This window comes from Diabrotica virgifera, chromosome 2 (genome assembly GCF_917563875.1).
Source record: "Diabrotica virgifera virgifera chromosome 2, PGI_DIABVI_V3a".
NCBI lineage: Eukaryota > Metazoa > Arthropoda > Insecta > Coleoptera > Chrysomelidae > Diabrotica > Diabrotica virgifera.
The window spans coordinates 73,859,576-73,881,408 of NC_065444.1; the positions used below are offsets into that span (position 1 = coordinate 73,859,576).

The 21,833-nt window shown below is 33.5% G+C and overlaps 1 protein-coding gene across 3 annotated transcripts in view; it reads right to left on the minus strand.

The window, feature by feature from the left end:
- LOC114329479 (uncharacterized) overlaps positions 1–21,833 on the minus strand; it is a 147,650-nt gene that overhangs the window by 82,671 nt on the left and 43,146 nt on the right. For all 3 annotated transcript variants that reach the window (XM_050643787.1, XM_028278599.2, XM_028278601.2), the window contains 3 exons: positions 21,311–21,454; positions 21,143–21,253; positions 10,713–10,855 (listed from right to left, as the gene is read on the minus strand). In XM_050643787.1, coding sequence (XP_050499744.1) covers positions 10,713–10,855; positions 21,143–21,253; positions 21,311–21,454 — 398 coding nt within the window. The remainder of the gene's footprint in view (positions 1–10,712; positions 10,856–21,142; positions 21,254–21,310; positions 21,455–21,833) is intronic.

The window sequence follows — 21,833 nt, forward strand, 5'->3', positions numbered from 1 at the left end:
TCGAGATATTTGAAATTAAAAATGAAGCGACACAATTCATTAATCAAAATAACAGTGTCGTTTCAATTTTAACTTCAAAGATCTCAAAAACTAATGACTTTATCGTCACGAAAGAAAAATATATTATTTTCATAGAAAGTATTGTAGAATCCAAAAATTGAACTAAAATAGCAATTTCGACAGTGGCGTAGAATTTGGAAAGGGTCAACCATTCATTTCCCCCGTCGCGTCGTACGCCTCTGGTAATAGCCAGAAACGTTTGTTTAACATAATTTAGTAGTTTGTACAGTACTTACACTTCCTGCCAAGTATGAAAAAGATACGTCCAACAGTATTAAAATGCTGAGCAAAAATAGTTTTTAATTTTTTAAATAAAACACCCTGTAACTCGGTAAGGAACCACATTTTATTTAAGTGTTTTAGGTTAAATCTTCGTATTTTGTGCTAAGGTTTCTCCAGTTACTATATGGACAATTATTAATGAAACACCCTGTATATAAAATATAAACGTCAAAACAAAACAAAATGTGCTTGCGTCAACCACAATTCCGATAATCGAAATCTCATCTCGACAGGGTAAATGCTGTCGAAGTGATTTCCATTCACTATTACGATTGCAGAGATTACAAAGTAGTTATGGAATACGGATTTGTACTAATTCTATTCGACTTGGTCACTTCTATTCGATTTTACTAACTTCTATAATCGAAATGAGTTACAGAATAGACATGAATAGTATAGGGATATCTATCAGTGACTTACATTGACACAATGCGACTAAGGACTTCCCTTTAAAGTAATTCTCGCCCATAAAAGTTATGTTCATCGTCCATACATTTATTTTATAGAAAACTTCGGTTTAATGAGATGAAGAAATACTCTTTCTAGTCTTCCTCAATGATTATACTGACTGGAGAAAATCACACATTTTTTTGAGAATGGGGTAAAATTGATTCCCTAATACGAAGAATTTCTTCTAGCTCTACTCAGTGATTAAACTGACCAGAGAATAATTACTCCTCCTCGCCGATTACTTATTAAGTCAATAACATGAAGAACTTCTTTCTCTAGTTCTCCTTAATGACTAATTACATGACCACAGAAAAAGTCCTTTCATCGATCACATATTTATTTTGATGAGAGACTAAAATTGACTTAATGAAACAAAGAATTCTCCTCTGTAGATCTCATCAGGCATTAAGTCGACCATATTGAAAGTCCTCATTGCCCCTAACACATTTGTTTTGAGGAAAGACTAATAACTTCCTTCTCTTAACCTCCTAAGTGAATGCACTTAGTAAAAGATCTCTTAGTCGATCACATAATTATATTTACTTTGAGGAGAGGCCAATATAGCCCGATCAAAGAACAATCTGACCCCAAAAAAATAAAGTAAGGATGAAAATTTGGGAATAGGTAGTTGAAATTGTCTATTATTATATAAGAAAAAGTTTACAATTCTACATCCCCTCCATTTTACAAAAATGGAGAGGAATACCCCCTCTCGAAGATGAAAAAAATACATTCAAAATAAGACCGGAATTTTTTCAACAACTTTTCTTTTCTAAAGAACAACTTTTCTTCTATAAAGTTTTTTCACTAAGTCAATACTTTTCGAGTTATTTGCGAGTGAATATGTTCATGTTTAACAAAAAAAAGCATGTTTTTGGACGGCTTTTCGAAGATAACTCAAAAACTAAGTATTTTAGCGAAAAAAATATTTCTAGCAAAAATATAGCCCATAAAAAATTGAAAAAAATGGTTATTTGGTATAAATGAGGTCTGTAGACCCAGTAGAAGCGGAGTTGCAGCTAATGAAAAGTAGGTTCTTCTTCGTCAAATTCCAAATCGAATATTTCAATGTGAAATAACCCAAAAACGGAGCACTTTTAGGGGAAAATTCATTTTAACTTTTTTAGTGTTTAAAAAAAAGTTTATTTTTGTTTTTTAAAAAAACTTGTAATATTAAAAGTAAGTGAATTACGCTCAAAATATTGTTGGTCCCTTTTATTTTTTGGAAAAAAAATCGCGAAAATCACCCCCTAATTAACATCATATATAAATTTTAATATTACCACTTCACAAGTTACTTTGTCTATGTATTATTTATATGATCTGTAAGTTTCATCGGTTCAAAGTGCTTCGTTTTGAAAAAGTTGTAGTTAAAATAGCTTGAACGAGTAACTAATCACAAGTTTAGGCAAATTTTGAACAGCCATAGCATAACCAATTTTTGTCTAACCAGAAAACATAAAATCAAAAATATTCAGAAAAGCAAAACGTACATTTTATTACTCTTTGAGATTTTTGGTATTCCTAATTTTTTTTTAAGTTAATTCCATAAACAATTACGATTTTTTTCAAAATTAAAAAAAAAATGTTTTATTTTAAATCCAATTTTTTTTAAAACTGAGCACTTTGAACCAATGAAACATAGATAATATAAACAATACATAAGTAAAGTAACTTGTAAAGCGGTAACGATTAATTTTATTTGAGAAGCTAATTATCTATCACTCCCACGATGCCAACTAGTCAAACCTGCGCTAATTGTTTGAAAGCGATAGACGAACGTGAACGTTCGGCCCTACAATGTGATGCCTGTAAAAGAGGAATTCACCTAGCATGTACCGAGCTTCTCCAAGACGATCGCATAACCAGATGTAAGGTGCGAGGAATTAAAATTATTTGTAACGGCTGCTCAAGCAATATTGAAGCATTTTCAAATTTAAAATCCATTCTTAAAGAATATAATGATGATTTACAATTAAAAATTAGTCAAATAGATGAAAAGGTCGCTGAAATTTCAACGAAATTCAATGATCTAGAAATTAAATTATCATCCGCTGACCAACATTCGTCACCACAATTTGCTGAAAATATCGCCAATGAAGCCGTCGATCGTATTAATCGTGCCAAAAATGTTATTGTCAGAGGCGTACCAGAATCTACAGGTGATATTCAAACTAAAGAAGATGAAGACAAAAAATTTTTGCAGGAAATTTTATCGACTGTAGAATGTAATGCTACTCCGGTTACTTTCTTTAGAGTAGGCAAACTTGGTGACAGATTTCCTAGAATGATTAAAATGGTAATGAATAATGAGTATGAAGCTAAGCAAATTCTACGAAATAAAAGGAAACTCTTAGAAAAAGCAAAAACAAAAAATGTATCCATTGTTGACGATAAGACACCTATGCAAGTTAACGTTTTAAAAGAATTGCGATCTGATTTAGAGACTAGAAAAGAAAACGGAGAGCAAAATTTAACAATAAAATACATACGTGGTATACCAAAAATTGCTTATTTTCGACAATAATATTAAAAAAACCTGCTTTTGCGACTGGCTCTGCTTTTATACCAATTTAGCGACATTACATTCTAAATTTAATGAACTATTATGTTATATTCAGGATTTAAAACCTAAAATAATACTAATCACCGAGACTTGGCTGACACAAAAAGATTCTGACAATTTATACAATATAGATGGATACTCTCTTTACAAATTTGATCGCAGGAATCGAAGAGGGGGAGGAGTGTGCATATACCTGTCATTAGAAATTTCTGAAACTTTTTCTGTTGCTCATCTGGATGTTGTTGTACCTAACATTGAACTTTTATGTTTAAAAATTTCTCTTAATTCACTTGTTATTCACTTGGCGTGCCTATATCGTCCAGGTAGTACTGTCCTAGAAGATGACCGAATCTTGATTGAAAAAATGGAATACCTTTCAAACCTTGAAAACCTTGTCTTATTTGGTGATTTCAATTTTGCCGATATCTCTTGGCCTTTGACTATTATAAGCAATGAACAAACAAATGCGAGAAACACTTTTACAAACTTTGTTCAAAGTTCTAATCTACACAAATTGATTACCAATCCAACTCGTTTCAGAATGAACAATTTGCCATCAACGTTAGATTTGATTTTTACAAATGATGACCAATTGCTTACAGATCCGGTGATTTGCACTCCAGTCGGCAATTCTGATCATGTAGTTATCACGACAAACATACAGTTTATTACGGAATATAATCATCTTAGTGAAAATACAGTTATACATGAAATAACAAATTTTGAAAACCTCTCTCTTCAATTGCGTGATGTTGATTGGCCGTTATTACTGGGAAGTCTAGAACATCCGGAAGAAGTTTGGAATAAGTTCATAAACATCATTGACAACTACAAAAGACTCAACACTACAAAAAAAACTTACTATAGGAACAAACTTAAGCCATGGATTAACGGTGAATTGATATCACTTATAAGACACAAAAGAAAGTTATGGCGAAAATACAAACGTACAGGTGATACACGTGACTTGCAAACTCACAAAAACTACACAGGAATTTAAAAAAAAGTATATTAATGAAGCCACAGGATGGCATATGAAGAATCTATTGTAAGCTGCAACGACTCTATAAAAAACTGTATAAATATGTTAGGTCTGCTATGTCTTCTAAAGTGTCCATTCCACTGTTAAAGAATAATGATGAAACGATTTGTCAGAATACGTATGAGGTCGCTAACATTCTCGCAGACACATTTTCTAAAGTTTTTGCTATTTTCCTATAATCAGTAATCCACGAGTTATTCCCAAAATTGATTATATCGATTTTTCACCTGAAATCATTCAGCGCCATATTGACAAGTTAAAAAACAACTCATCTCCAGGGCCCGATAAAATCTCTACATTATTTTTGAAAAAATGTTCAGATGTCCTTTCTGTTCCACTATCACTAATGATGCGTTCATCTTTTAATGCACACTCTTTGCCTTCAATTTGGAAAAGTGCTTCGGTGACACCTATATTTAAAAAAGGAAATAAGTTAGATCCCAATACCGACCAATAAGCCTTACACCTGTTATTTGTAAAGTTATGGAATCAATAATCACAGAGTGTCTTTCAGAATTTTTACTTCGAGAAAATATTATTCCTCTACAACAACATGGCTTTGTGAAAAGTAGATTAACCATGACTAATTTACTGTGGTGTGTTAATGAATGGACAGCAGCATTAGATAAAAAACGACCGGTGGATGTAATATATTTAGACTTTGCAAAAGCATTTGATCGAGTACCAAGAAGAAAATTGATGTAAAAACTAGAACATTTTGGCATTCGCGGACAACTTCTTGAGTGGATTAATGATTTTTTAACAAATCGGGAGTTTTGTGTTAGAGTTGGCAAGTCGCTGTCATCTAAAAAACCGGTTTTAAATGGTGTTCCACAAGGATCTGTTTTGGGTCCACTACTATTTGTGTTGTATGCCAGTGATCTTGAATCTCATATCAAATCTAAGAAAGCTTTCTACGCAGACGATACAAAAATATTTGCTGACCCACTTTTCAAGAGGCAAGACTTACAAAGTGACTTCGATCTTCAAGTGGTGTTCGGATTGGATGTTACCTCTAAATAGAGATAAGTGTGTGGTTTTACATTTGGGAAAAAATAACCCTCATTTGTCTTACTCGATAGACGGGCATTTACTGGATACCGTGGAATCATATAGTGACCTTGGTGTAACAATTACTGAAAATTTGAGTTGGTCGGACCATATTTCAAACGTTACTAAAAAAGCGAATAGTAAGTTATACCTTCTTAGTAAGACTTTTACAAAAATATCATTTTCGGGTTCTATTCGTTTGTATAAAACTTATGTCCGACCCCTACTGGAGTACTGTGGAACGGTTTGGTGCCCAGAATTAGTGCGTGATAGAACTCTTCTCGAAAATATCCAAAAGAAGGCCACCAGACTATCTTTCAAACGAAGAAGGCCAGATTACCAACAAAGACTTTCTTTAGCAGGGTTACCAACTTTTGAAGCTCGTCGACTCCGTGGTGACTTAATTATCACCTTCCGAATTTTAAAGTATGGATATGGAGATTTGCAACACTTGTTTATTTTAGATGATCACAGCAGACTACGTGGACATAGTTTGAAAGAGAAGAAGGAACCCTTTTCATCCATAAGGCGCCAAAATTTTCTGTGTAATCGCATTTTTAGTATATGGAACAGTCTCCCAACGGAAATTATAAATTCTCGATCTATTAATGTTTTCAAAAACCAAATAGACAGTTATTTGTTTGTAAACTGATCAGTGTTGTGCACAATCTATTAGTCTGTAGTTTATTTGCGAAGCTAATTTTTGTAATGAAGGTACTATTTCATTTATCTTGTAAATGGGCTTATGGGTCTCCATGACCCCAGCCCTTATTTCTATGTAATAATAATAATTAAGGGGCGATTTTCGCCATTTTTTTACCAAAAAATAAAAGGGACCAACAATATTTTGAGCGTAACTCACTTACTTTTAATGTTAGAAGTTTTTTTAAAAAACAAAAATAAACCTTTTTTTAAACACTTTTTAAAAACAACTTTTTAAAAAGTTGTAATTAATTTTTCCCGAAAAGTGCTCCGTTTTTTGGTTATTTCACATTGAAATATTCGATTTGGAATTTGACAAGAAGAACCTACATTTCATTAACTGCAACTCTGCTTCTACCGGGTCTGCAGACCTCACGCATAAACCATTTTTTTCAATTTTTTATAAGCTATATTTTTACTAAGAATATTTTTTTCGCTAAAAACCGTCCAAAAACATTTTTTTTTTAAATGAACACATTCACTCGCAAATAACTCGAAAAGTATTGACTTAGGAAAAAAACTCTATAGAACAAAAGTTATTTAGAATTAGTCATTTTATCCAATTCCGGACTTATTTTGAACGTATATTTTTTCACCCGCGAGAAAAAAATTTCACCCCGTATTTTCCAATTTTTGTAAAATGGAGAGGATGTAGAATTGTAAACTTTTTCTTATATAATAATAGACACTTTCAACTACCTATTCCCAAATTTTCATCCTTCCTTTATTTCTTTGGAGGTTTTCGTAAAATTTTGCGTTCCATGATCGGGCTAATATTGACTCAAAGAGACGAAAAACTTTGGCCGTACTATACAGTTTTAAATATGGAACGCCTCAATCATCTCGAAAACGGCTTGCACGATTTTTATAGATTTTGGCGTGCAAGGGTCTTATAATAGAACTCCATATGTTACGGGGTAGTTACCCTGAGGAGAGGGTTGATTTGGTAAAACACTATTTACTCATACTATATTTATTGATCACTTGTAAATATCTGTAACGAGTTGGTGGGCTTGAGGTCTAACTATCTAATCATGTCTCTGAATCACGAATGATAATTGATAATAGAATGAAATAGAATGATCCGCGATGCTTTGCTGTAACTATAAATAAACTAGAAAAGTGTTGATGTTTTTAATGCTGACTCGGCTTGGCCGTGAATTAAGAATAATATTGAATAGCTGACAAAGCGTTATTGAAACTAGTGCACTCGTGTTGAGCAATCGGTGTCACCTCATTATTTAACAACAAACGTGATGTTTATTTTGTAAGACATTTAAAAATTAAACGAATATGTGTTGCTCTTATTTTGGATGCTGATAATCCTGTACAGTCTTGTGATAAGGCCAATATTATTAGGGCAGTCAATGAGGGTATTTGGCTCCGAATTCCATCCTACTACATCGATTTACTTGATATTTTCACAGTAAGTAGGGAATAGCTCATGAAACGAAGTCTACCCTATGCCGATGTGCGCTTTTATCTTGGGGGTGGTTTCCACCCCTTTTCGGGAGAGAAAAATGTTTTGGTTAAAATAGCCACGGAAGAGGCTAGAGAACCTAATTTTAAGCAAAAACTCAGTACTTTTAGAGTTGTTTGTGGTTGAAAATTGGCCATTTTCATTGAAAAATGACACCTTTTAGGACGGATTTTTGTGAATACCCTAAAAACTATGCATCTAACAAAAAAACTATATAAAATATTTTCGTAGGTTATAAAAAAACAAAGAGAATCGTTCCTTCATCAATCTTCTAGTTAAAATATAAAGAGGGATATGGTAGGTAAGAAGAGTTTGTTTTTTTGCTGCATGCTCAAATCGGTGTATTCAACTTGAAATAACAGAGAAACCGTCGATTTTAGGTGTATAATGATACTTACAACTTTTATAGTGCTTGAAAAGACCTTTAAAATGAGCAATACTAAATGTCGATCACATTCAAACTAAGCGAGATATTCTGCAAAAAAAAGTTGATGACTAATGTATTTTAAGAAGAAATGAGAAGTATATTTAACCATCAGAATCCATCCGTACATTAACCATCCATCAGAATTTAAATACATCGTTTTCCTTCTAAAATACTTTTTATTATAGTGTTATTTATATGTTCAAAAAGTTGGACTGGTTTTTGAAAAAAATAAGATCAAATTATAGAGCGCATTTTTAAATTTTATTTAAAATCTTCCTTTTTCTCCATGTAACTCGAAAATGATAAGAGATACGAAAAAAAGATACCACACAAAAATGTAGGGTTTTTTTAGATAAAAATTTCCTTTTAATTTTTTATTACCGTATCTCTTATCATTTTCAAGTTACATGGAGAAAAGGGAAGATTTTTAAGAAAACTTAAAAATGCTCTCTATGATTTGATCTTTTTTTTTCAAAAACCATTTATTTTAAAGCCGTCCAACTTTCTGAACATAGAAACAACACTATAGTAAAAAGTATTATAGAAGGAAAACGATGCATTTACATTTTGGTGAATGGGGATTAAAATTACTTCTCATTTTTTCTTAAAACACATTAGTTATCAATTTTGTTTGCAGCATATCTCGCTTAGTTTTAATGTAATGGACCTTTAATATAGCTCATTTTAAAGGTCTTTTCAAGCACTACAAAAGGTATTGGTAGCATTATACACCTAAAATTGACCGTTTCTCTGTTATTTCAGGTTGAATACACCAATTTAGTATTGAGTTTTCAAAAAAAAAATTACAGAGCAGTCTTTGCTTAGAATTAGGTTCTCTAGCTAATTCCGTGATAATTTTAACCAAAAAATTGTCCACCCCTAAAAAGGGGTGGGAACCACCCCCAAGATAACAGCACACATCGGCATAGGGTAGACTTTGAATTAGGAGATAAGTAGAGGCTAGGCCCAAAATGTCATTAAAATCCATGCAGTAGGATAGAATTTGGAAGTAATATCCTATTCTTGCTCCCATTGACTGGCGTATATGGTGGTATTTACATTGTTGTCAGATCTTCAAAATTTCATATTTCAAATGGAACACCCTGTATTTTTTTGCCTTTGGAATTCTTGAGAAATATTGATTATTTTTCACGTGCCTTTCATTTATAAAGTTCCCTATACCTAAATGCCATATTTTTGGAGTTTCTACATTTACATTATCTTCACTGAAATTAAAATACATTTAGCTGGCTATGACCGTTGCAATACCAACTTTGACGTTTCAATACAAATACAAATTCGATTAGTACTGTTGATATTTATTTAAAGTCACAATGGATCGTATTTCTGAAAAAAAAAATGAAATAAGATTTTAATGATATTAGGATATGGTGATATGCGTAGAAGTCGGCATATATTGTGGGTAGATGCTGGTCACGTAACAATACTCGTTAGATGCGTGAATACCACATGCAGTATCCAGAAAAGCTTAATGTATAGGCTGGAATAATATGCGACAAAATAATTGGGCTCTTTTTCATTGAGGGAAATTTAAATGGTCCGGCGTATTTAGATTTATTGGAAAATGGTATTATATCTGCGTTGGCTCGGTTATTTTCAAATCGAAGTAAGTATTTTCAAATACATTTTAACGCAGAAATTTCAATATTCGAAACTTTTAGACAGTAAGAATATCCCAAACGACAATATTTGGCTGCAACAAGATGGTGCTCCACTTCACTATGCGCGTGTGTTGAGGCAATATCTAATGTGTTTCCCAGAAGATAGATTGGAAAGCATGGTTTTATTGAATGGCCCCTGCGATCACCCGACATGAATACTTTAGACTACTTCCTGTGGAGTTCTTCGTTCGTCCACAGAAATAAAAAGAATTGAGCAGCCAGGGATGGATTGCAAAGTTTTAAAATCGTTTAGCTTGTTGTATTGACGTAAACAGACATTATTTTGAGAATTGGCTGTAATCGCAATCGCCTTTACTGGTTTTCTAAAATTCTTAATTTTTCTACTAATCAAATATTAACAAGCATATACCAAAGTTTTCAGTTGCTGTACGTTTTGTGAACTATGATTTGAATAAACCTTTTACTGCACCAGTTTCGTAAACTTTTTACTAACTCATTGACAGTAGACATTGTTACGATATTATTGGAATATAAATTATTGAATATATTCAAATTAAACGAGTTTATTCATCTAAATATATTATTTTAACTTCAGCGAAGATAATGTAAATACAGTAATAACTCCGAAATTACGACGTTTATGTGTAGGGAATATTGTATGAAAAATATAAATATAATCAGTGCATATTTCGTAAGGACATCAAAAAGCAAAAAATATAGAGGGTGTTCTATTTGAAATAAGAAACTCCATTAGATTTCCAGAAAACCGGAAGATCTGACAACAATGTAAATACAACTATAATATCGGCAGCATTAGAAGACCCTTACCGACCAAAATCTACAAAAATGGTGCAAGCCGTTTCCGAGAACATTGAGTCGTTCCATCTATATAAAGCTCACTCACTCACTTCGATTCAGTGTTCCTTTTTACAGAAAGTTGAAATTCGAACAATAAATCTACTCAAACTAGGAAATATTGATTAATGATTTTAAAGAAAAATATCACTTACTTCTTGTAAAGTATTGTACAGTTTCTCTAAATCGTTTCTATTTTTATATACCATTAGCCTTCTGTTGTATATCCAGGCGGTTCGTCCTTTATCTCCAAAAAAGTTAACATGATGTACTGTTCTTTCGCTGAGGCCCTTCTTAGCTAGAAAATAACACGATGACTAAATCATTTATACTACAGTAGACTCCTTCTATAACGAGAACTGAAATGGCGGACTAATTACCTCGTTATATCAGACAACAATAATATTGTGCATTTAGGGTAGGCCGATTTGTATACAAAATTCAAAAATATTTTAATTTCAGATTTTGCAATCCAAATAAACATGTGGAGTAGGAAAACAATTTTTTTGTAAAAATAAATTTTTTCATATTTTGCTGTTTTGAACTGCCACAAGGTCACTAAAATTTTGAATTCAAAAATATTTTAATTTCAGATTTTGCAACCCAAAAAAACATGTGGAGTAGAAAAACAATTTTTTTTGTAAAAATAAATTTTTTCATATTTTGCTGTTTTGAACTGCCACAAGGTCACTAAAACTTTGAATTCAAAATTTTACTAGTTTTACAACTTGCATATCCGAAAATGTTATAATACATAGAATGAAACAAATGTTAATTATTCATGTTTTTATTTTTAATATTTTTACTGCCACAACGTAATTTACATTAATATTTAAAAAAATCATTAAATCATTAAAAATAAATTTTATGCTTAAATTAAACAAACAAACAACTGTTCTTACAACTTATAATCTTTTTTTGACCTAAAAGAAGGCATAATTCGGTGTGATTCCAGTTTGGTTCTGATCAAACCATCTCTGCTATCAGCACCACAAACTTTTGCTGAAGCTTCTGTCACAAGTTTAATCACGCGTTCAACGGCTTGCGTGTGAGACGGATATAATTTAAGCTCCGATAACAGTGCTGATGTCTCCGGATTAACCACAATTTCCTGTAAAGTTTCATTCGAACTTCCAATTGTTAATGGTGGTTCAGTTAAGGGTATTGTACTCCAATTTATGATATCGATATAATCCATAGCGTTCATATTAAGCACAGGTGGTATCTCAAATGTTCGTAGTCGCTGGTTTATGTTACTTGTTCGAGCTTTAAAAATACGGCGCACAGCAAGCTCTCTAATATGTTTTCTTGGATCTCCTAACATTCCAAGTAGCATATTTTCTGGATGTGCAAAAAAACTATTTCGCAATAGAACTGGATCCATTACATCCTTTAGGGGTTGTGGTAAATACCTAGATAACTGAATCATTTTCCAAAAATTAAAGGCTCCATGTAGGCAGGACGGTCTGGTTTTTATAAGGAACCATACTGGAGCATACACTTTTAAAATAAAGGTTGCTAAGGTAATCAAATTATCTGATGGAACCACAGTATAAACATATAAACGTAGTATACGGTTAGCCAATGTTAACCAGCGGGAATGCACTATTTTACCTGGGCACCGTTTAGAAAGTTTGTTGTCAATACTTCCCTCTGAGATTGCAACACACATGTCAAGAAGATATTGTTGATCTGTACTTAAATCAGACCTATCCACATTCTCCTGTACATATGATTCAATTACACTGAACTTAACAACAGGTAGATTTTCACATCCAATGAGTGCTTGTCCTATAGGTCCGTTGAAGTGACGAGGTCCAGTTGTACTACCATCAAGGAAATTCATAAGGTGTCGCAAAGGTAATTCATTACGGTGCAGCTGTATTGTTGCACAATAAAACCATTAAACTTTCCAACATTAACATTCGTCCCATCACACCCTATTACTCTTAAGACATCTGTGGATACGTCAGAGTCATCAAAATATTTTAAAATGCTTTTTAAAATGTTCACAGCAGTACCAGAATCAGGAGTAACATGCGCCAGATAAGTCGACTCAGGCATTTTTAAGATTGTAATATGTTCTTCTCGAATTAACTTTCGACGATTATCTTCCATTTTTAACGTATTATCCTTGCGACCATCGAAAAAAAAAGCCACGTAACTGTGAAGAATCGTCCATTTCAAGAAGGGCACGTTTTTTTGTTCTAGCGCGACGAATTTTGTTCTTATCTATAATGTATCTATAATATCTGGCACTTTAAATACTTTATCGCAAGAACAATTATTTAAATCTAGACATTTACAAGCAGCCACATCAAATAGTACTTTGGATTGTGTTCTGAAATCATTTAACTGCTTTTTATAACTTGCAACACCACTGCGTTGTTTATAAGGTTTTAGTAAATTTCTAATTTTAAGACGATAACTTATTATTCGCTTTATAATACTGCACTGCTGAACGGTTGGAATTGAAGCACGACTCCAAATTTCCTGAATTTTTTTTGCTACAATTTGACTTGTCTCAGTTGCGGTTTGTTGTGGATTTGTTGCAATCGGTTTTAATTCATGTTCAACATAGTTGAAGTAAGTGTTCATATCTTCATATGTTGGTAAAACTGTTTCGTTTATATTATTGGACGCTCCAAATATAGGACACTTTAACTCACTTCTGGTGTTACACGCCATTTTATCGGTAAACATAAACATATAAACAAACTTATATTACGACGTAAAAGATCAAGAGATACGACGACTAATACGACTGTATTCCGTGGTTGTTAGTCGAAAACGAATTCATTCCCAAATGAAAGAATACCTCTTTGTCTCAAATCGATAAAACATTAATCTCCGAAAACATCGGACAGCCAAGTCAATGGCGTCGCTTCACGTAATGATCGCCTAATTTAGTTTTAACACAATGTCCTTGTGGCAGTTGAAATATTAAAAATATACGAAAACTTTATTGTAAAAAAACTTTTAGTTTTAATTATTTAACAATGTGGTAAAATGCACAATTTAATATTTTTAATATAAAAATTTAGATTTTTGACATTTATGTGGCAGTTCAAAATATTTTTTTTTATTAATATTTAATATCAAAAATTTTGTTTTTATACACTTCAACTTTTTTTCAATTGCATTTTACCATTTTAGTAATTTCGAAAAATCGGCCCACCCTATTGTGCATACTATCACTACTGAAATGTTTTGATGCCTCTTACATAGTTTATTAGGTGTCGATGATCGACTTCAACAATGAAACTTGGCCATCGTAAATTGTAAAATTCAATATCGGTCGATAGATAAATATACAGGAAGAAGTTTATTACAGGCGGTGAAATTTATTACAGCACTGGCCTCGGTAAGCACACAGATGTTGGGCATTGCTGTATACAGGCAGTTGGGGTATTTATTGATGCTTTTTTCAAAACAATTTAAAAATTATTAGTGATACTAAAAATCTTAAAGAGTAAAAAATGTAGGTTTTTTTGTTGAAAAGTGAACATATTAACTTGCAAATAACTCGAAAAGTGTTAACTTAGTGAAAAACGCTATAGAACAAAAGTTGCTTCGTATTAGTCAGTTTATCTACACTCAGATGCAAAAAAAACGCAACGAAGAAAATTTTGGTCAAATTCAAAGTATTTCAGTTTTTTATTTTTAGCCCTATTTTGACGATTTTTTAGCACACTGTGTAAAAATTTGTAAATTTTAATTTGGTATAGTGAGTTTTTAAAAAAAAATTGTATTTGACTTATCATACGGGGTTAATCGAAAGGTGTTTTTTTATCCTAACTTTAAAACATCCTGTGGAATAATTCCATTAGCGGATTTTCTCAAAACCTTGTTTTTCGGTTGCAACCATGTTTTCTAAGTATTATGTTTTTTGTTTCATGTAAAAATATGGATTGGTTCATTTTTAGGAGCGAAATGACTTTACCACCCACAATTTACGACTTTTTCTATTATTACCATTATCTTTTGTATTAATTTGTAATAAGACGATGGGGACATGATCTAGGTTTTGATGAACAATGATAACAATAACAAAACATAAAAAAACAACTTAAATGTAACTTAACCTAAGTACGCAAATAACAAAGAAAAACTACTAAAAAATAACTTAATACTTTGTATTGCCTCCTCTAGCCTCTATAACTGCCTGTACACATCGGCTCATGCTGTCTATGAGGTTGCGAATATCATCTTGCTGGATGTTTTGCCATTCTTCTTCAAGAGCCAGGTAAGTTCGTTAATTGAGGCTGATGCGACTTCGCAACCTCTAATATTTCTACCAAGCATATCCCAAACGTGCTCTATTGGGTTCAGATCTGGCGAACACGCTGGCCAGTTCATTTTATTAATACCAACTTCCTCTAAATATTGCGTGACAAACATTGCAGAGTGGGGTCGCACATTATCCTGCATTAATAGAAAATCATCGCCGATATATTGAGAAAAGGGTACTACGTGATTCGCTAAAATTTTCTCAATATACCGGTGTGCAGTCAACGAACCCTCAATAAATATCAATTCAGTGTGCGTCGTGCGTCTCTCGGAATATTCCTGCCCATACCATCACCGAACCCCCTCCATGGCTAACGCGGGGATTAAAAGCGCACTCCGCAAATCTCTCTCCAGTTCGACGCCATACTCGTTCTCTCCCATCTGATTAGTGAAGAGAGTATCTCGACTCATCCGTAAAAAGAACATTGCTCCATTATCTTAAATTCCAATGTAAATGTTCCCTGGAAAATTGTAGTCTAGTCACTTTGTGCCGTGGAAGTAATTTGGGACCAGCTGCTGGTCTGAAACTTTGCAAACCAAATTCATGTAATCTTCGACGAACTGTAAATACACTACCACTACATTATTGCCTCGAACCTGTTGAAGCTGATTTCTTGTTTGCACCGCTGTTAAATGACGATCCCGCAAAGCGTTGACTCCATTGACATATAACAGGATGGACGGAGAATTCCCCTATATCTGACACAGAATCGGGTGTCATAAAGATCATTAGACATTTTCACTCTACACTCCCAAAAATATAAAATATAATTCGATTTTCACAATGAAAAACACAAGCCAAACAACGATCAAATATGCACATACAAACAAAACAATATTTGATCGTGTCGTGTTCATAAAAATTTCTCCCCTTCCTATCAAAACGTGTACTTCAGCGAAGTATATGTTTATGACATTTTTTATAGTTGATGCTGTGTCTATCCTCTTATATGTCATTGGTTGACTCATAGAAAACGATCATCTAAAGCGGTAGTTTTGCACTTCCTGCCACTTCTCGCTTTACGCTTGTTTGTTCCAGTTCGTATAAAACGTTGAAACGTTCCACTACCCTTTGGATGGTAGAGCGATGAGTGTGTAGTACTCTAGCCACATGTTCATAATTTCGCCCATCTTCAACCAGAGCAACGGCTTTCGCACAATCTTCGACACTAAGAACCACCATAAAGAACCATGATCAATCATAGGTAAATAAAATATAAGTGTCAATATGGCATAATGATAACAGTCACCAAAGCCATCTCGTCGTATTACAAAATCCAAAGTAATCATAATTAAAAGAGTCCTAAATTGTGGGTGGCAAATTCATTTCGCTCTAAAAAATGAACCAAGGCATATTTTGACATGAAACAAATAACACAATGCTTAGGAGACATGGTTGCAACCGAAAAATAAGGTTTTAGGTCTGGATCCCGCGTATGAAAAAAAAGTTGATTAATAGCAAGCTGAAAATTTGTTAATAGCTTAAGGGTGTCTAGTCGGATAAACTTTGATATATGGGAACACTGGAACAGGGGCAGTTTTAATTGTGGAACAGGTTAAAAATTTGGAACGGTCAGACCACGAAAACGGCACATTTATTTTGTCCGAAAGAACAGACTTAAACTCTCCGAACAGAGATTAAACTCTTATGCAAAAATCAGCCTGCTATTTATCACTTGTCATAATTCCTGTCATTTGACATATTCTACATGTTCCACTCATTAAAACGCCCATTTGGTGATAAATAGCACTCTGATTTTTGCATGAGAGTTTAATCTCTGTTCGGAGAGTTTAAGTCTGTTCTGTCGGACAAAATACATGTGCCGTTTTCGTGGTCTGACCGTTCTAAATTTTTAACCTGTTCCACAATTAAAACTTCCCCTGTTCCAGATTTCGCATATATCAAAGTTTGTCCGACTAGACACTCTTAAGCTATTAACAAATTTTCAGCTTGCTATTAATCAACTTTTTTTCATACGCGGGATCCACTCATATTTTACGAAAATTCGCAAACGGAATTATTCCACAGGATTTTTCAAAGCTAGGATAAAAAAACACGTTATAATTAACCCCGTACAATAAGTCAAATCTAAAATTTTATCAAAAAACTGACTATACCAAATAAAAATTTATAAATTTATACACAGTGTGCTAAAAAAATCATTAAAATAGGGCTAAAAATAAAAAAATTGAAATACCTTGAATTTGACCAAAATTTTCTCTGTTGCGTTTTTTGCATCTGAGTGTATTTCCGGACTTATTTTGAACGTATATTTTTGCAGCGCCTAGAACGGATGATACTCACCCCCAGGGCAAAATCACACATCGGCACAATATTTTTTTTTTCTTTGACATTTTAGCTATGTGTATGCCAAATTTCATGTAAATCCTAGCGGTTCTTTAAAATATGGAGGTTTTGCAATATTTTACCGTGAGTGGATGGACTAAATAGTCGTAGTTACTAATGGGATAATGGAGGTGATAAATGTTGAGTATAGATAAACAAAGGAATTTATTTTTCATGACACACACATTTTTTACGTCTGGTCGTTTCATTCATTTTTCCGTCTTGTTCAAAGGAAGTCGTTTTAGATTCGATATTATAATATCAATTTATTTTTTATTGAACAATGGATGATACACCATCAACTTCTGGCAAGATTCTTGCTTTTTACTCTATAGCTATAGCGTCCACAATTTTAAAATTCAGACAGTGGTGAAGAAGAATAAGTGAAATTGACAGTACTGATGATAATAATGTGATTGTTTTTTGAAGTTTTTTTAACCAATAATTACCACAATAACTGTGCATCTGTTGAAAGTATAAAACAAAGAAATGGACTAACAACTGTGAGTGAAATGTATACCTTTTTCGCTTTGGTTATGTTAATGCAGCATATCAATGCACAGTCAAATGATGAATTCATAAAAACGGACTTTTTTACAAAATATATGATTAGAGATCGATTTATTCAACTATGTACTTCGATATTTACACTTCATAGACAATGTCAATCTAGTAGAAAATGACAAGTTATGGAAAATAAGGGTATTGCAGTGTCCAGTGAACAGTGTAGTGTCTAGGGGCTGTCGGAAGCCTTGAAGATGACGTCAGAAAGGACGTCGAAAGCTCGGCCCGAGAATATCGACGCGGTTCAATCCGGAAGCCTGGTGAGTTTAATTTTAATATTAATTCTGGTAATGATAGGAGTAGTTCACCTCCCGATATTACTAACTGCGACGGACCCCTAATAACACGCTCTGAGGTTATAAAAGCCATACAATCATCAAAAGATGGCAGAGCGACTGGCCCTGATAAAATTTCAACTGAAATATACAAGCTTATAAATGATAGCAATGTTTTAGAGGCTATAACTTCGTTTTTCAATACCATTTATACCAGCGGACAACTACCTAATGGTTGGTCTAATTCACTGTTTATAGCTCTACCTAAGAAGACAACAGCAAAAACCTGTGCTGATTATAGAACCATCAGTTTGTTAAACCACTTATTGAAAATTTTTCTGAAGGTAATACATGGTCGTATCTACAATAAATGCGAGGTATACCCGGATGACACACAGTTTGGTTTTCGTAACGGGTTTGGAACGAGAGAGGCACTGTTTGGAATTAACGTACTTGCTCAAAGATGTCGAGATATATCTGTAGACATATACTGTTGTTTTATTAACTTCCAAAAGGCATTTGATCGTGTTAAGCACTCTATATTGATCGAAGCTCTAAAAGACATTGGCTTGGACGGCAGAGATGTTCGAATAATTGCAAATTTATATTGGAATCAAACAACATCAGTTTTAGTAGATGGTGTGGAATCACAGGCTCTTAATATTAAAAGAAGAGTACGGCAGGGATGCCTCTTGTCACCCCTGCTTTTCAACGTTTACTCCGAAAGAATTTTCAGAAAAGCACTTTCTGAAAAACAAGAAGGAATAGTTGTGAACGGTGAAGTCATCAATAATTTGCGATATGCGGACGATACAGTACTCCTAGCTTTTAGTCAAGAAGATCTGCAAACACTACTTGATAGTGTCGTTGAGAGTTGTAGGGAGGCAGGTCTGGATCTGAACATACGGAAAACCAAAATACTCGTAATAAGTAAACAACAGCATATAAAACCGTCTATATATGTAAATAATACCAAACTTGAGCAAGTTGATAAAATCGTTTACCTTGGACAGCAATTAAAGTGTAACGCAGAAAGTCACGGCAAAATTAGATCTAGGATAGAGCAGGCTAGAGCCGCTTTTAGAAGGATGTCCAAGGTGTTATGTAACAGAGCCCTAAAATTGGCATTGAGGATCCGCTTACTTCGCTGCTACGTGTTCTCGGTCTTACTTTATGGTGTCGAGTCCTGGACTGTGAATAAAATCGATCTAAATCGCCTTGAGGCTTTCGAAATGTGGTGCTATAGAAGAATTTTAAAAGTTTCCTGGGTGGAGAAGATTCGAAACTCCACAATACTAGAAAGTCTCAGCAAGACTACTGAGATCATAAAAAGCATCAAGCAGAGAAAGCTGGAGTATTTCGGACATGTAATGAGAGGTCCCAAATATAGGTTGCTACAAAATATCATGCAAGGAAAAATAGCAGGCAAACGCAGTCCAGGACGAAGAACCTCATGGTTGAAGAACTTGCGAGATTGGTATGGTGTTGATACAAGCATGCTATTTAGGGTGGCAGTGAATAAAATTAAGATAGCTATGATGGTAACCAACGTTCTGAAAGGACATGGTACATGAAGAAGAAGAATGATATTGATTTTAGCTTTAAGTTTCATTGTATTAACCGCGGAAACCACCTAATCCTTTGTGATTCTTCGAACTTCTTACATGTACGGTTTTATTGCTTACATATCAGGGCGTTTTGAATATCATTCTCAATATTTTTGATTGGACAGAGTTGGACACCCTAGGTCCAAATTGGTTTTATCATAAATTTATACAGGAGCAGTTTAATTCAAGAGTGTTTTGATTTTTGAAAGGGGGTGATTTTCACCCCCCAAATAAAAGCAACTCTGCTCTGGGGCTAAGTTCAAAAATGAAGTATAGGGTAAAATGAACGTAACTCCAAATTTTCAAGCAAATCAATTTTTGAGTGAAATGCAATACAAGTTATCAATCTACAACAGTTCAGTCAAATTATTTTTGTAATGATATATTGGCTTAAAAATTATATACATTGGTTTAAAAATTATGTAGTACAGTAGACCGTCGATTATCCGAACGTCGATCAACCGAACGACCGGTTATCCGAACTCCCGACTCCCGCGCCCCGCACTCGAGTACTGAGCAAGCGTTAGTAATTAACGCTTAAAATATCTTCAATTTTCTTCAATTGTGTATCCAAAAATATGTTGTTGCAAAGACTGCCCTTTTTTGTTTAATTGCTATTTGTCATTATCAAGGTATAAACAAATATATACAGTTATATAAATATGGTTTTTATTCACTTGTGGATAAATATTTATGACAATCTCAATATAGTTCGATTATCCGAACAAATCGGTTTTCCGAACACCCATGTCCCCCAATTAGTTCGGATAATCGACGCTCTACTGTACCTCGAAGATAATATAACAACATTAATCAGAATGAAGTTTGGACATGCATGTTTCCCTCTACATCTAGCAAGAATTAAAGTTTTTGATTCAAATCTTTGTACTGAATGTCAGAAGGTGGGTGATTTGAATCACACTTTCTTTGAGTGCACAAAATACATTCCACACAGTTATAATTTAATCGAAGATTTAATAAAATGTAATGTTTTCCACCTTTCAATATATCCTATCTATTGTCTCTGAACAGCAAAAATATACATGATTGTTTAATGAAATTTATCTGTGAAACTAAAATTAACCTCTAAATTTATTAATCCTGATAATTTGATATATTATGTACATATGGAAAAAGAAGAAGAAGAAGATGTATAATGGAAAAATGTGGTGAGCAACTTGGATAGTCCATAGCGGCCACCTGCAGTTTTTGAATCGAATAGAGAGCTGTGGAAGAGTTTGCTATGGAACTCTAAGGACCTCATTGCCTTCTTTATGTATGAATAGAAAACAAAAAAGTTGTGACTGGCTAATTGACACCCAAGTCTATGCCATAAAAAAATGATACATTCGCTTCCAGGATTTATAGACCATGGTCTAGAATCGTTTCTTCCTGAGATTTCGTCTACAACTGCGCCAGATCTTCAGGCGTTGGTTTTTGTTATAATGTTGAAAATATTGAAAATACATAAAAAAAAATCTATTTTTATCAAAATAACTTACCAATCTTTGTAAACAATCCAGAGTCTGGTTCTTTTGAAACAAAACTTGGCCAATACGGATAATTGCTGAACTGAGCCCAAACGAAATCCCCCAACTGAGGCAAAAATGGTTCTAAAATGCAAAAGATAAGCAAAGGTAAACAACGAATTAAAAAAACGCCTAACTTACTGTGTTCTTGTTTATATATCGCCTTAAATCTCCTTATAATATCGCTCTTTGATCCTAAGGAGTGTCTTCTTTTAACGTATTGTTGCGGACGCTTCAATAGCTGTAAGGATCTCCTGCTTTTTGAGGGTTTTGAATAAGGAAACGCTAAAATATTAAATGACACATTCTTTTATTCGACAAGGACTATAATAAGTATGAAAATACACTCACCGGCACGAAAAAAGGGCACCCCAAAAAATGTGTCATTTTGATGTCTCGTATCTCCTAAACCTGTTGTCCGATTTAAATACATAATTGTTTTAATATGTTATAGCCTTATTCTTTAACAATATCGCTGTAATAATATTGTTGCTAGACAGGTAAATTTTCATTGTATACCGGGTGTACCAATCAAACTGGATTTTTTCTCAATTTTCACAAGACCCTGTGGAATATTCTAGCCTTTATAAAATATTTAAATTAAAACCCAACTATAGCCCCAGGTGTTCTTAATATTCTGTTTTTTTATTAATTCGCTTATGTT